The 17,597-nt window shown below is 37.9% G+C and overlaps 1 protein-coding gene across 1 annotated transcript in view; it reads right to left on the reverse strand.

Moving 5' to 3' along the window:
* Positions 1–1,609: 1,609 nt before the first annotated feature.
* Positions 1,610–17,597, reverse strand: part of pfkpb (phosphofructokinase, platelet b) — a 52,489-nt gene continuing 36,501 nt past the window's right edge. The window contains exons 17-23 of the mRNA XM_036562419.1: positions 13,321–13,485; positions 10,083–10,144; positions 9,049–9,160; positions 6,542–6,641; positions 5,444–5,449; positions 5,132–5,237; positions 1,610–3,165 (exon numbers count right to left, since the gene is read on the reverse strand). Of these exons, the coding sequence (XP_036418312.1) occupies positions 2,997–3,165; positions 5,132–5,237; positions 5,444–5,449; positions 6,542–6,641; positions 9,049–9,160; positions 10,083–10,144; positions 13,321–13,485 (720 nt within the window). The 3' untranslated portion in view covers positions 1,610–2,996. The remainder of the gene's footprint in view (positions 3,166–5,131; positions 5,238–5,443; positions 5,450–6,541; positions 6,642–9,048; positions 9,161–10,082; positions 10,145–13,320; positions 13,486–17,597) is intronic.

Genomic DNA, 17,597 nt, shown 5'->3' on the forward strand with positions numbered 1-17,597 from the left:
TTTTGAGGTAACGTTGTGGTCTAAAACATTTGTTTTTAATCTCCTCATGGCTGAAAGGTTGTAAGGCAACATAGCCCCCAAAGAATTTTTTTTCAGATTTACCACTGTTTTACCACTGTTTTACCATCACCATCACAAAACTCAGAAGACACATGTAGGTTCACAGGTAGTTTGATATAGTATATAAAATGGCTATATTTGTGTTATAGACATCGTGACCCCTGGCTCCTGTAAAGAAACCGTCGTTAAGTTTCTCTACAATGATCTGTTTCACATTAAACCACTGTGAATGACTTTGTTTACTCCTTAACAGCTGAATTATGCAAAAATATTGCAGAAAAACGAGAAATCTGTAAGCATAACTGAATAATGAAAACATCAACAGTCTGTTGTCCTCTCTTGATGAAAATAAAGTTTCTCCTCACTGGGCTGGCAAATACTTAATCTATTTTGACTGAATTTTTGGGCTGGAGCAAAAAGTTTGTTATTAATTGCTGAGGCTGCTGTGAGAAATGTGTAAAAGTGAAAAAAGTGAAAGTGGAATTGTACTAATAAATTGTACTCTAATAAATGATACAATTGAGAACAGCCTTGTTGTTTTAATTCTTTAATATATTGTGCAATTATAGTCATTGTTATACACCATCTGTTTTACTTGCTTTGTGGTCATCACTGACTTTTATAAAACTTTTATAAGTCAACATAAATTATGAACTACACATTTAGAGCAGCTTATAAAGCAGTGGCAGCATGTGAAGTATTATCTATACATATGTATTCCAACCAGGATTGAACTGTCTGAGGGTCTACAAGGTCCAGATTGAAAAACAGATAACTTTGTGCTCAATTTATGGTAGTGGAGTTGAACATTAGATCACAACTACCTTAAAATAAGCTTACCTTATAACGTTACAACCCCTATTTAGGTTTACATTCCATACATTGCTGGTTCTGGTGTGTTGGAAACTGAAACAGAAAAAAGGTGGCCTTACTGTCGAGGCCTAAGGCCTATGGTTAAGGATGTAAGATTGTCACAAGTTTAACTGCATTTACCAGTGTGGTAGTAGTGTTGCTCTTTTCCAATTCAAGCATCTTTTCAGTAGTGATGCTATTTTATAGAGCAAGAAGCATCGCAGCCCTTAAAGGGCTACTTCATTTGTTTTCCTTCATTTGGGAAGTCTCTCAGCAAGTTAAACACCAGATCACCTTCAAGTACGAAGTGTTTTTGACACTTATTTTAGCACAATGGAATGTTTGCTTATGGAGTTAGCTATACAGAGGTGATCCACAACCAGTTCTTAAGACTAACTGGCAAAACTAGCCTGTAGGTCTTTTTAATGATCAACTATTAAGGGTAAAACAAATCATAGGGATGCACTGATTTGGAAATCCAGGGCTGACACTGATATCTGAAATCTTTTATACACATACAGCAGGACTGTGCAGTTTTAGCATCTGAGTAAATTAGAATTAAAAAGCTATTTGTCTGGGTTAGGTTTCCCGAAGGCATCTTAGCACAAAGATGATTCTTTAATGGCAGAGTGAGCATCACACTGAACACTCGGTCTACCAGTTAAGATGATCTTAACACCAAGATACTTTTGGGAAACTGTGTTCTGGTCAGTAAGCATGTATTTGTTCAGAAAAACACAAATATAATAAAAATAATATCAATACAGTAAGTAGCGGTTTTACGTATGTCAGTGTGGTTGTTTAACCACTTCCAAACCTCTCCTTGTGGTAGCCCAGTATTATTTGTAGTTATAATTTAATACCTGGCTGGTAATTAAATTTCATAAATCTATGCGATAGCTGGGGGCATCTAAGACAAATCTGGAGGCAAACATTGTCCCTCAAATTTATTGAATGAAGGAAATTGTACTTACATTTGCATTTATTTTAAGGATAGATGGTGTTTTTCTGGCAAAACACATACTGCCAAGATAAATGGTTGTAAATAATGTGCTTAGGTGTTTAAGACTGATGCCAACACATTTTTAAAATGTTAAAACTGCCTCTAGATCCTCCAGGATTAACATTATGGAAAAATGTAACATTTATTTGGAGAGGATTACACACAAAGTAAAATGAATAAAACACAGGCTTTTCTGGAACACTGTAAACACATAACATATCATTTGAATTATCATTCATATCTAAAAACCGTTCCGATGCTGTTAATGGTTGTCTGCCTATACTGATATGATTTCGATACAATCGTGCATCCCTTTTAAAATGTTTCACATTACAATTTCAAATTTGGCTCAGAGACATCAATCATGAAGTATCTTTAATGTAGCAAGCTAGTTTTGCCATGTAGCTAGCAGTGTAGCTACCTGCATTTCTCTAAATAGCTGAACTAAGCACTGGCAATAGTATGACTGATCAGCGTTCTATCATATAGTTTGTAGTTATTTTATGACAGCAGCAAAACTTCATTTCACAATAACAGACATCACAGTCAACAGCTATTGACACACATATAAACTCCAGCTTTGGTACGAAGCACTCACACACAGATTCAGACTAATCACTCAACAAATATCAAGGTGCTACAGAGAACAGCATGGGGGGAGACCGCAGTCTTGTGCAAAAGACAAATCTGACCTCACACTTCCAAAGGACTGCACGGAGGAAAAACATGTAGTCTGTTTACTCGTCCTAAACTTCTTCACATTGATGATTTTCACTTGTCTTTCCAATGAGGGAAAAAAGCATATATGCTACACCTGCAGGCGTGTTTTAGGTTGAAGTTTAGCTTAACTATCTGACTTACATAAGGTGCTAGCACACTAAGCTTACTTGTATCGGTTAAGAGGATAACCATGGCAGTACATCAGTGGCAGCAGGGTCTGATTAGAGGTATTTGAGATTCTACACCTATGCACTCAATACACTGCTGTGAATTTGCTATGAATTTTAATGTTCACAAAATAAATTCTCTTCACATTCTTTCTTTTCTCTCACTCCTTTCACCCACTATTATATGCTCTTTCTCACTCTTCCTCACACTCTTTCTCTATCTCATTCTCATCTGGGGTCCTCAAACCAGCCACATGTTCCAGCTGGCCGGAGTCAGACACGTCATAGCTGGTCTTGTACTTGGCCAGTATCTTCATTAAAGGGCGGAGCTTCAGCCACCATTGTTCCTTAGGAATCCTATGCCTGTAGAACCAACAACCAAGTATGAAACTATAGGAGCAAACAGCACCTATTCCAGTTAGAGATGGGCGATACCACTGATTTTCTTTTTGATACTGAGTAATATGAAGGCTAGTATTCTGATACCAATATACCAGTACTGATACCAGTACTAATACTTATAGAAGGTAAGCACATAAAAAAGGGAAATATTTGGATTTCTATAGTGATAAAAATATATGTAAGTGTTGGTCTTAAGTAAACTGTTCAATCTAAGTCCGTATGTGTCTTTTCACTGACTTGGAGAACTGAGCTTGTCAAGAAATGCAGGGTGTTTCAAAAATTTGAGTGTTAAGTGACTAAAATAGCCTAATGTTAGGCCTTCTTCTATATATCCTAATAATGACTGAAAGTGTTCATTTGCTGCAATCTTTTTTCACCATCAAATACACATTTAATTTATTAAAACAAAAATATTAATTACTGACTACATAAAATACTTCAAGAATCAGTACTTCACTATCAATTTGTTCATCTCTAAATCCAGTTAATAAACTTACTTCAGTAAGTCTTAAACTAACTTATAAGTTACACATCTACTACACCATATCTGAATCATTTTTAAATATATAATTTAAACATTTCATATGAGCTCAAAGTGTCAACTTTCAGCTGTGAGTATTTAAAAATTTGAAGGTATTAACACCCAAATGGGGTGAATGATGTAGGAATTACAACCAATTTAATACACAACCCCATTTTTAATTTCAAAAATAACTGGACAACCTACATAATTATTAATAAAATTCTCATTTCTAATACTAGGCAGTCACTGACTGTCTGAAGTCTGGAACCCATGAACATTACACTTCTGTTTGTTAAAAATGCCTTGGGTCGTTTCTCAGTAAATTTTGGGTCATTGAGCATCTGCACTGTAAAGCACCATCTAATGGGTTTTGAAGCATTTGGCTGAATCTGAGCAGTTGATATAACCCTATCCTCTTCAGAATTCAACATGTTGCTTTTGTCACCAGTCACATTACCAGTAAATACAAGAAAACAAATTCTATTGGCAGCCATACATGCCCATGCACTAACACTACCTCCACCATACTTGACAGATAAGGTGGTATGCTTTGGATCATGAGCGGTTCCTTCTCTTCTGTACCATACACAGATGTGTTTCACAAACATCTCATTTTCCTGTTTTGAGGCTTAGCAATTGTTTACATCTTGTGGTAAACCCTCTGTATTTACTTTGGTGAAGGCTTCTCTTGATTGTTGACTTTGACACAGATATGCCTACCTCCTGGAGGGTGTTCTTGATCTGGTCAACTGCTGTGAAGGAGTTTTTCTGCACCAGGTAAAGAGTTCTTCAGTCATCCACCACAGTTGTTTTCCATGGTCTTCTGGGCCTTTGGGTGTTTTTGAGCTCTCCAGTGCATTATTTATTTTTTAAAAATGAACCAAATACTTGATTTGGCCACATCTGACATTTTTGCCTCTCTGATGAGTTTTGCAGCCAAATGATGGTTTGCTTCACTGACCGCTCTTTGGACTTGAAATTTACAGTTAAAAGCAACAAGTTCTAAATGCAGATGCCACACTTAAAATCAACAACAGACCTTAAGGGAATAACACACACCTGCCCAAGGTACAAGTGGCTGTCCAATTACTTTTGAGGCTCTAAAAATGTGCGGCTCTGTATGAAAATAGTTGTAATTCAAATAAAGCTAAAAGCCTGCACTTTGAACACGCATTCATTATTTAATGTAAACTCCAATATACTACGGCACAGAGCTAAAATGACAATAACTTTGATGATGTCTAAATATTTGTGGACCTGCCTGTATACAGTAGGTCTTTATGATAAAATGGCCACTGAGGATAGATACAAAGGAATTGTATGTAAGTTAAATATGTTATGATTGCAATTTTCTACCAATCCCTAAGGCAGTCAGGCAACTTGTGTGTGTTTGTGGTTTCTTACTCAAAGTCTGTCTCTTCTTTCAGCTGTGTCACAGGCTGGAAGACCAAAGCTCTACGGCGCATCCCCAATAAACACGCAGAGTCCTCAGTGTTGGCAAACACACGACCTACATACACATGTATGATTACACACATTTATCCTATAGAACTCTGCTCAAGATAAGATTAATACACAAGATAAAAAGTCTACACAAAAACACACATGGAACTAATACAACTCAAAAATCTACACAAATACCCACCCAGTATAAATGTAACTATGCTTATTTCAACAAACAGCAATACTCCTGTATTCTAAGACAAAGGGATTTACCTTCTTCTAAAATCCACGACAGAACATGTCAGAAAAAGAAAAGCAAAAAGGACATTAAGTTATACAATAGCTGTTCAGGAGAAAGTTTTGTTTATTTTCTTAAGCACTGTTTTGGTGAAATCAATCCTTTAAAATTATGTGAGTCAATGTGATCATGCATTACTGGCACTTTCATTCGCTGTTTTAAGAAACTTGATTCAACAAGTTCTCAACTGTTGTGACTGAGCTTCAAATGAGCTGAAGGACACTTTATATTATGCAACTCAATTGTAATTTAGTTTCATGTAGTTTCCAAACAAAGGGATTTGGGATGTGTTTAACCCAAGCTGTTATTTCTGATGACAGCACCTTTTATCACAATGACTGCATCATTAAACTAAGCACCGGCTGCTAAATAATGATGGCTTTACGGTGCAGCTAACCATTACTAAGTGTCTCCCATGGCATATACAAAAACAGAAAATGGTTACATTAGATAACTTCTACATGATAATATTTGACCTGAAGGACTACACTAAATTCGGAACCTGCCGTTGCCCCTAAACAAGCTTTTCAGTCAGGAGATGTGACGGTGGAACACCTGAGAAGACCGGAATTAGCCAGAAATGAACAGTATACAATACAGCAAATAAGACGGGCTGTGAGATTTACAGACTAGCTGGAACATTCAGGTTAATCTGGCAATTATTGAAAAGCTGAACTTGATATTGTGACATCTGTAATGCAAAAGCTGACTACTTTTTGAAGAACCAATTGCCAATATTAAAGCACCTTTGATACAATGCTTGTGGCTTTACTGTTTGATTAAACTGCTGTATAAAAGCAATATATCACAAAGAACACTCTCTCTCTCTCATGTTCTTTTGCTTAAATGTTAAGCCTACAACTTACATTAACTTGACAAACTCCAGTCAAAGCCAGCCAAGACAATTCAAGTAGGTTGCAGTTGTCAAGAAGTATTGCAAAAGCAAAATTAAGAATCATTAAGCTGATAACACTACCTGGGTAACGCAACCTTCAAACACAGTTGAAATAAAACACATCATAATAATTTCTTAAATATAATATTAGTGATGGTCAGTGTGTGTGTGTGTGTACCCTCAATGTAGAATTCCTTCAGCTTTTTGGAGATCCACTGCATAGCCTTAGCTGCAATCTTCGTGCCAAAATTCCTGTCAAACGGAGATGGAGCTCCTCCCTGAAACCGTATTTACCAGGTTTGTAAATGAAGCATGACTAAACTATTAACACACCCACATATGTATATGTATACACACTGATGAGCCAAACCATTATGACCACTTATATATGAAGCGAATAACGTTATCTTGTGGTGAGTACCTACCTTCAGTGGTCTGAGGAGGGACAAACCATGAACCAGTGATGGGGTGTTGCATGCACAAGGCTCATTGATGTGCAAAGGCAATAAAGGCTATCCCGTCTGTCTCAAACTGAGAGAAGGGCTACTGTGCTGTTAATCGCATTCAATTTTAATGATGGTTCTGGGAGGAATGTGTCACAGCACACAGTGCATTGCACCCCGCTGTATGGGGCTGCGATCAGAGTGCCCATGCTAACTCCTGTCCACCTAAACCTGTCCATGAAAATGTCTACAATGGACACATGAGCACTGAAACTGGATCTTGGAGCAATGGAAGAAGGTTGCCTGGTCTAATGAGTCCCATTTTCTTTTACATCAAGTGGACAGCTGGTACATGTGCACAGTTTATTTGGGGATAAATTTGATGGCACTAGGATGCACTGTGGGAAGAAGACAACTCTTCGAGAACTCTTTGATTGTTCCGTCTGAAGATGCAAGAAGTCTTGGTGTGATTCTGGATGGCCAGTTACCGTTCTCAGCTCACATCGCGAACCTAACTCGGTCATGCAGGTTTCTCCTGTACAACATCCGGAGGATTCGACCCTTTCTCATTCGAGAGACCACCCGTTCTAGTTCAGTCTCTTGTCATCTCAAGGCTTGACTACTGCAACTCGCTCTTGGCTGGTCTTCCTATGCAGGCAATCAAGTCTCTGCAACTCAACCAGAATGCAGCAGCACAGCTCGTCTTAAATCTTCCTAAGTTCAGTCACTCCACTGCTGCGCTCCCTTCACTGGTTTCCTGTAGCTGCACGCTTCAGATTTAAAACCATGATGCTTGCCTACAAAGCCAAAAACAGACCAGCCCCTCCCTACCATAATGGCAATGGTCAAAACTCTAACTGTACCTTGAGCCCTGCGAGCTTCAAGTACAGCTCGGCTTGACCCGCCATCCTTCAAGATGCGTGGAAGACAAGCATCAAGACTTTTTTCTGTCCTGGCACCCAGGTGGTGGAACCCACTGGCTGTCCGAACAGCAGACTCTCTTGCGGTCATCAAACACAGACTGAAAACACATCTCTTTTTACAGCACTTAAGTGAGCACTGAGTTAAGTTTTTATTGTAATGTATTGTACTGCATTTATTGAAATTTATTGCACTGCGCTGTGTTTAATTCAGTTCCTTTTTCTCTAGGTATCAATACGGGCTTTTGTTTCTAGCAATATCTGAGCTCAGCACTAGCTTTCTCTCTAACCTATTTGTAGCTAGCAAAGATACTTTCTCCAGGCAGACAACAAAGCACTTTTTGTAAGTTGCTCTGGATAAGATTGTCTGCTAAATGCTGTAAATGTAAATGTGAATGTAAAAGCGGTGGAGGGAGTGTGATGCTCTGGACAATGTTCTGTGAGAAAACTGTGGGTCCCGGCACTCATGCTGATGTCAATTTGACACATGCCACCTACCTAAACATTGTTGTGGATCAGGCAAACCACCTTCATGGTAATGCTATCCCTTAATGTCAGTGGTCTCTTTCAGCAGGATAATGTGACCTGCCACACAGCATACACTGTCCAGGAATGGTTTGACAAACATGTTGGAGAGTTTAAGGTGTTGTCCTGGCCTCCAAATTCCCCACATCTCAATATGATGTGCTGGAACAAGAAGTCCGATCTGTGGCAACTCCACCTTACAGAATTTACAGGATCTGCTACTAACGTCTTGGTTCCAGATACCACAGAGCACCTTCAAAGGTCTTGTTGAGTCCATACTTTGGCAGGTCAGAGCTGTTTTAGTGGCACGTGGAGAACCAAGAGCATATAGGCAGGTGGTCATAATGTTTTAGCCCATCACTGTGTATATATGGTGTATGGCACACATTTTTAGTATATACACTTTTTTCTTATAACTTTATCATTGTGGCACACCTAATATTTACCATCATATTTAGCAAGACTACATTACATAAATACTACCAGGAATAGTTACTAACCTTCACTAACCTATCCTATGACTAGCCATAATATGACCACTCGGGCCTGGTAGGTGTATGTAAAGAATTTTACAGTAAAATATGCTTTCATACTGCTCTGGATTTTTATGCATCCAACAACTATAAAGCATCCCTAAAAAGTGTCTATATGTGCTATTCATTTGAATGAATTAGGTGTGTGTGTGTGTGTGTGTGTGCTCATGAGGTTCTATGAAAGAGTAAATGATGTATGTGTGAAGGTGAGTGCTTGCATAAGTGCCTGCCTAAGTGTGTGTGTGTGAGAGAGAGAGAGTGTACCTGCTGCATATGTCCCAGGACATTCTTCCTGCAGTCAAACACTCCTTTGCCCTCTTCTGAGTACAGCTGGTAGATAAAGTCTGTAGTGAAGTTCTCATTGCTGTTCTCGTTCCTGCAAAGAGAACACACACACACACACACACACACACATACACTCACATTAATACATGCCCACATACATTTAATAGTTTATTCAGTAGCTGATACATATCCATACACACACATTCAGTTTTTGATTTTTGATTTCTTTTAAAGTGAAATCGAAAGATTTAGATTTATCATTCATCAGTTTAATTTTTAAATAAAAACATTATGAAAAAAATGCTGCCCCACGTTTTCATATCACTACCAAAACACAAAGAGTTTTAGTCTATAGGTGGAGCCTCATTTAAGCTACACCGCTGCATTTTAGAGCAGGAAGTGAGACTGCATCTCTCTCACTCATGGCCACATGTTAAGCAGTTAGATCCCACTATTTTTAAGTAAATAGGTCCCAAAATCTGAAAATCAGTGTATAACATTAGAAATTGTCACTACTGAAACACATATTTTCTGCAATTAAGTAAACATTTTTGATTTAATGAAAAACATTATGATGAAATGAGTACAACTGTTCAAAGCTGTGTTCACTAGTCATGTACTTAATAGCTTTTTTGAGTTATGCTAAAAATTAGCTAAACATATTACCAAAACATTTGGTAAAGTTTCAGAGGCATTATTGTATTGGTAGTTACAAAATGGAATGTTCAATCATTTATTTTTATAATATAAACATAATTAAGGTATGGGGTCATTCAAAGCAAAAGAATTTTAGTCTAAAGTCCAAGTCAGTTAAAAGTCTGAAAAGACTTTTGAACTCTGACTTTGAACTGCTTCACACTTAAACTAACCATAAACCAACATAATAGTCACCAAGTTAATAATATCACTACTGACCAACATAAAAACACAAAAGCTACCGCTTTATCACAAGATCTAATAAAGAAACATTCCGCAGGGTGAACTGTGTGCGTGCGTGTGTATGTGTGAGGTACCTGAGTACTAGTCCTCTCTGGATGCTGGTCTTCATCTTCTCTGTTAAATGCTCTACATTGGTCTGGAAAATGCAGTTATTAAAAACTCACATTAACGTCACTGCCCCCCACAACCACACACTCTCCATCCATCTCTCTCTCTTTCCCCTCTCTCTTTTTCTCCCTCTCTCCTTTTCTCTCTCTCTCTCTCTCTCGCTCTCTCTCACTCACTTTCTCCTCTCTCTCTCTCTATCTCTGCTGTAAACTCCTGAAATAGTCCACAGGGCTAAATATAACACACTAAGTTTGGAGCAGGAGAAGGAGAAAGAAAAAAAATAGGGTCCAGGACAATGCTATTATTTAATCCAAAAGCAGGGGGCGCTATTACTCCTAAGCGACTCTCATGCCATCACCATAACAAAATTAATTTTTTAAGTGTTTATCCTATCTAAACTGGAACACAGACTTAATATGTATTTGCTGTAGGACTCATGTAGGTGAGAGATTTGTGTGAGTTGATAGATCATATTTGTGTGTGTGTGTGTAGTAGTTCCTCTATTTTCAACACTCCCGTCACAACAATAACATCACTAATCACAGATTAACTGCTTGGAATAATCATACTGCTGTGTGTGTGCCTATGTTTCTGAGTGTATCTAGGTCATCCCCTCATCCTAATATAGACACACTGTGTTTTGAGACCAGGTGATGGACGAGTCACCTGTCCAAACACAGGAAGCAAGACAGAGATGAGAGAGACCCTGCATGATCATGCAGAGTTTTCAACTGACCTGGTGGAACAGTATTTATCTCTGCATTCCAACTAGAACTTGAAGTATTTGTTAGATCCATACAGGTGCTCATGTCGGGTTCAGTGGGGTTCTCACAGCCCACCTCCCACTTTTAACAAATTTTAGGCTTAATTTTCCCCAGCATTTTTCTCATTTTATTCTGTACTACTTTAACTACCTTAAATCATTTTTTTAATCTGGCACGCTAGAGTCACACCATCAGGACCGAGGTACATGGGGGCCCACACTCATGTGAAAACAGGACATGATTATTCAGTAACAACAGGGACTTCAATGCAAACTAATAGAGCTTTTCTTAGGTTATAGAAGTGTGTAATAAAACTTGTTAAGGGGTTAATCTGTCTGTTTGGCCAAAAATATTCTGTTCATTTTCATGTTCTAGTTCTGCACATGTTCTATTTGCAGAAGTAGAATTTTACTAAACAGGTAAATGCTGACATCTCACTATATCAGCACAGCACAGCGTGAGAACAGTGCAGTAAGGGAAGATGTAAATAGTGTTTGTGATGCCGTTAAAAAGTATTATTTGATGAATAAATTTGTTAAAGCAGAATTTAAACATATTTTTTGGACAGCATATTATTTTATATTGTTTTGTATTTTATTTTCTGTGTTTTAATGATACTGTTGTTACTACACAGTAACTGGTGCTGTCCTGTCAGCTTTTTTTCAGCACTTTGGATGATGATTAGCTGGTCCTGGTCAGTTTCAGACTCAAAGCATGATACTGTGGTTCCATTCAGGCAGAATTTTGTCAGGCTCGGGTCAGGATTGGACTGAAAAATTTCAGGCCCGATTAAAGCTCTAGTTTCAAACAGGGGTGGGAAACATAACATTTTAACCTGACAATTTTTGTTATTGCGATGCTCTTAAAGATCACTTTTGTTATTGTGGAGATCTTAAAGATCACTAATCACTTGAATGCTTGATTACAAAGAAAGCATCATTATTGCTGTTTAATTGTATTTAATGCAGCACAGTATGTAAAATATTAAATAATAATGTGTCAAAATATTGTGATACGTATCGTGAAAATTTCTTTAAGTATCGTAATATACTATTTTTGTCATATCGGCCACACCTAGTTGCAATTCAATTTAATTTTATCCGTATGCTTGTTTTAACAACAGATATTATCCTAAAGCAGCTTTCCTGGAATTCCAAGATGAGTGCTACAGTGAGGTTCAGGCACAGCAGTGTTGCTGGAGTTTTTAAACCCTGTGTACAACTACTTACCACTTTATTAAAACACCTAGGTTGTTGGTCCACCTTGTAGATGCAAACACACAATATTTTTGTTGACACCCAGCCGTGACACTATGCCTGATTCACTCATACTAATGCAATGCAATACTACATGTTACTAATACGCTGGTATAACAGCTATGCTCAGAATCGTACCTCACCCAAATAATATCTAACCACCTGTGGCCCTTTGGAGGTCCCTTTTCATTGATAGACAGGGTAGAGGGTGTCTGAGAAATTATGCAGCAACAAATGAGCTACAGTCATAATCATAAACCCACATGGTAGGTGTTTCTGATAAAATGTCCAATGGTTCTAAATACAATTTGGGAGTTTGAAATACTCATAACTCAGTGTATGAAGGATAAACGATAGCAGCTTCAGGTTTAGAATAAGAACTGTGATTCAATGCCCTTATTTATTGTTGTTGCTAGTTATGTAACCATTAATTAACTAAATAGCTAAAAAAAAGTTATCAACAAGTAGTCATGCACTGGGCCCTCCAAAAACATTGGCACCCCTGGTAAACATGTGAGAAAACATTCTTTATTGCTTAACCTTTTGATCTTTCATTCAAAATATTTTCAAAAATCTAACCTTTTTTCCTGGCTGAGGCAGTCAGGTTTTGATTTTATTTCTGCTTGTACTTGACTACATGGTCTGTGATGCCATGTATCTGAATAAATAGTCCAGGGCCTTTGAAAAGCAAAGAGCTCCACAACATCGCAGATCCACCACCATGCTTCAATGTGGGGATGGGGTACTTTTCTGCATGGCTATCTTTGTGTCTACACCAAACTCACCTCTGGTGACCATAGAACACGGGGGTCACTTTTTCTCACAGTGATAGATGACTGAAGGAATTTGGCATATGTCTTGTCTCATACATATTCCCCAGCGAATCAAGAAGTCATGGCTGACCATTTCAGTGTTCCTAATCACTCAGATGAACTTAAAAACATAAATGTGATTAGATATCAAAATATTCAGTTACATTTCACTCTTAAGAATTTGTAGGGGTGCCAATAATTATTATATTTATAATTATTATATTTATTTCATGACAATTTTTTGCTTTCAACCAGTTTACTTTAAACAAAGGTTAGACTTTTGCTACTATTTTGAAAGAAAGATTAAAAAAGAATAAGTAATTAAGAATACATACATACATATTAAATATATGTGTATGTCGTTGACGTCACCTGCAGGTCTCTGATGCTGAAGGATTCTTCGTAGATGTAGGCAGCATCGGCTCCAGCAGCCAACGCACCTACCGTTGCCAGGTAACCACAGTAGCCACCCATGGTTTCAATGATGAAAACACGCCTCTTGGTACCACTCGCAGACTGCTTTATACGATCACATGTCTGCCTCACACACACACACACACACACAGACACACACACAGAAATGTTTTGAAAGGTTCACAAACACACATTATCATACACAAACTTAAGTGTCTTAATGGTGCAAATACAAATACATTATCTTTCTCTCATCCACACATACTTACAAATAGTGCTGACATTTATAAGGAAAACAGAACAACATTCAGTACAAGACACACTGAGCACATGCTAAACCAGCGCATGCTAAACACAACGATCACTGTCAGAAAGATATTACAGTACAAAACCCATACAAACACACACAGAGCAGAAACCACTGCAAACAACTTAAATAACCCAAAACAATGGAGGACAGGCAAGCAGCATGTGTGTGTGTGTTTACTCTGCTTTACACTTTAATCTCATTTGGGGATCAAAAATGATAGGAAAACATGACTATTCTCATGCAATTACAATAGGGCTGCACAATTCTTAAATGGAAATCAAGATTTTTTTATTTAGTATTGAGATCATGTTTCTTACTTATTATTGTTCAACATGCACATTTTGTAAAGAAGAGTTAGTATATTTACTAAACACATACATTTATGGAGCCTAACATAAGTGTTCTGCGAGTGGTGAACACTTTAAAAACACTTTAAAAAAATACTTTTACCACATATCTTAAATGTGTAGTTTTCTCAGCACTGTAGCCCTCTCAGGAGCATTGTGGTTGCAAACACAGAATAAGTTTATACCGAACTTTTTTCACTTTACAACATCTTCATCAGACATCATTTGCTTCACCGGCAGCAGCTAAGCTAATCAGTTAGAATGTTTTTGAAACCTTTACAACCTGACCAATGGCCAGGTCAAGCTCCGAAACACGTCAATCTAAGTTTAGTCCTTGGATTTACTTGTTTCTGGACTTCATCTGACAAAGAGGGAACGAAAATGTATTCCCAATTAGAAAGATGAGTCTGACTGAGTGAGCGATGACAAAGAACAAGGGATGTTTTGCATCACCTGATGTACCACTCCAACGTGGCTGACAAACTGAAGTAGCTAGCTGCCAACGTAACCATCAAATTACCTTGCACACACAATATAGGTGTGTTTTTGGACAACCTTATTTTTACAAAGTAGAACTCTTTCCTTTAACTAATTGCCATTTACGGCATGAGTGCGTTTACATGCACTTAATAATCTGATAACTGCAGAAAATCAGACTTTGTCAGTAATCCGATAAACGAGTTTACATGCACTTAAGTAATTAGATAATGGGGAAACTCTGGGTTTACATGAGTCAAACAGTAATCAGATTTCTGATTTGCAATGTCAATAAACTCACAGAAGAAGATGTGATGAAAATGTAAAGTAAAATTCAAACTTCATGGAGTGGCTTTTATTTTTAAACATTGTGCCACTTTACCTGAAAATATAAACACATACCATCTATAAGATGAAGAATATTTAAATCCTAGATTTTGTCAAGCCTAGTTGATTTCAGTGTCCTTCAAAAGTGTTTTGCTGCCACCTTACAGGTACTGTGCTAAACGCTGCTTCCTTATTTCCAGTACCACGGCCTATTTTCACACATGCGCAGACAGAGAAATCTGAAAGAAATCTGAGTACGAGTTTACATGCACTGAGAAATCCGATTACTGAGCTAAAATCCAGCTCTCTTTATCCGATTTCTTAATCGGATTTCTAGACCTTACTCTGATCTAAAAAATCAGAGTATTCTGTTTACATGACCATTTGAATGATCAGATAACTGCAGAAATCAGATTATGACCGTGCATGTAAACGCACTCAGTGTTATCCCTCCTGCTGGTCCTTTGGCAGTAGCTGAATATACCTCAGTGAGAAGAGAGAGTGAAGAAATACAGAATAATACAAAATAACATTTTTCTAATCAAGCTAATGTTGGCAAATCGCTGTCATTTCCAACCTACCTAGTTCCAGTTAGCTACAACAACATCACAATGCTGGAAGCCCAATAAGTAGCTTGCATGGAGACTCTATACAAACTTTGCTACAGTTTCTCACCATTTTGAATGGGATTTTTAGCCTCATACTTAGCTTACGTGATGTCAGTGAACTCTTTAGTAATTATTCTATAATATCAACTGACATACATACATGCTTGGTGACTTAATCCCATTCTGGAAGAGTAAAGAATTTGCCAAACTGCAGAGAACAGAGGAAAACACCCTGAAGTACCATTAGGTGTTGCTGGTACCAATGTTGAGCAGGTACCAAAAACCAAGCTGGAACATTCAAGACTGGACTGCTGGCTAATGGAAAAAAAAGCACAATTCCAGTTTTCTGGTGCCAATGGTCCTGATACTTCGTGGACTAGAAAAAACCTAAAATGACGTTGCATCATTACTGTTCTTTGTTTGAACAAGGAAAACACACAGTGATTGTGCTTAATTGACTTAATGTAATCATTTTGTATATTCGTGCACTCGTATACAAATATTTGTGCATTTTGTAAAATGCTTGTGAATTATTTACATAAAATATTTATATATACATATTTGTATTATTACATTTTGTTTTATCACATACCAGCTTATTTGTCATTGTCACATACTTGCTTATAAGTTTTTGAGACAGAGTAAAAAAAAAAGGTGAAGTATCCTCTACTCTTGACCTACATCTCCTACTTCTATAGTCTCCACCAACTCTAGATGGCAGTGCATCTTACCTCCACTATGGCATTGAGGGAAGTGTCTGTTCCAACGCTGATGTCTGTGCCAGGGATGTTGTTACTAATTGTGGCAGGCAGGACGCACATGGGCACACAGAACTCCCTATGTGTGGAGCGAGCCTCCACCAACTGCAGCAAACACTCAAAAGCCTACAGCAGTGGTTGTGTAAATGAGTAAGGACAGAGAACCACTTGGGACAACCACTCACAGATACAGGATTTATTGTACTTGAGTCTGAGTTAGACCTAGTACTTAGTCTGACACCTACACATATGTTGGCCAACATAATATAGCATTATACAAGGAAAACAGGGAAGAGTTTAGTGATAGTGGTGTTTGTTTGTCATTCGTACTGTATTGTTACTCATAGCTTCTGGGGCAAGATCCATGATAGATGAGCATCTTTCTTCTAACACTAGAGGGTGCTGCTGTGTGTACCACAGAGACAATTAGCATTAACGTGGCCAAAGACAGTGTTTCTCAACCCTTGTCCATGTACATTTTAGTGCTTTTCCTGCTGTACCACATCCACTTTAACTCAATAATGGGCTGTTAATGAACTGATTAGTTGGACCAGGTGTGTTGGGAGAAGAAAACACTAAAAAGTGGGCCTCCAGGGCCATGATTGAGAAACACTGGCCTAACAGGTTGGAGGAGGTGGGTATTTGGTGGGCTGAAGCGAAAGTGGGAGGGCTGGGGAGAGACTGGCCATCTTAACACACACCCGCGCAACAATACACTGCACAAAAGGCCACTAATTATGTCTGAGCACACACACAATCACATGCAAAAAGACTCACTCTTTTGATCTAGCTCAAAACTGTAAACTATTGGTCATGCAGCAATGCACGAGTGTACTGGTGTATATAAGCAGGTATACAGTGTATACGCACCTCTGGGGAGACTGATTTACTGTACCCACTAGACATGAGCCAGTATTCTGTAATTTGGTATTTATTAAACACACAGTAACATTATTATGGACAGTTTAAACTGCCACCACTATCACTGTCACTTGTTTTTAATCAAATAAATTACAGCTTTATTACAGGTTTTTAGATAAAATCAGCTTTGATTTCAGCAGCTCCCATTGCACTGGCATGCTCTTATCACATCACAGTCCCTCTTATGAGAGGATCAGAGACGCATGCCAGAGGGAGGAGAGATCCCAGAACTGTTTCCTATCAGAAAAGGTCAAAACTCATGCCTCACCTTGGAGTAGGAAAAAATGTAAGATCTCACAAATGTATGTTTGTAGTTGCAAATTTCAAAAAAGAGGCTAATCCAGTAATATTCAGTTAGGCGTTGCATTAAATGTTTACTTAAATACTCACTTTAACACTGAAACATAAAAAGTAAACATATGTTACTTGAATGTCTATGTAAGACTGGAGGTGTGTAAACATTAACTTGATGCTACTTTAACAAGGG

Source organism: Colossoma macropomum, unplaced genomic scaffold, assembly GCF_904425465.1.
Source record: "Colossoma macropomum unplaced genomic scaffold, Colossoma_macropomum, whole genome shotgun sequence".
Classification (NCBI taxonomy): Eukaryota; Metazoa; Chordata; class Actinopteri; order Characiformes; family Serrasalmidae; genus Colossoma; species Colossoma macropomum.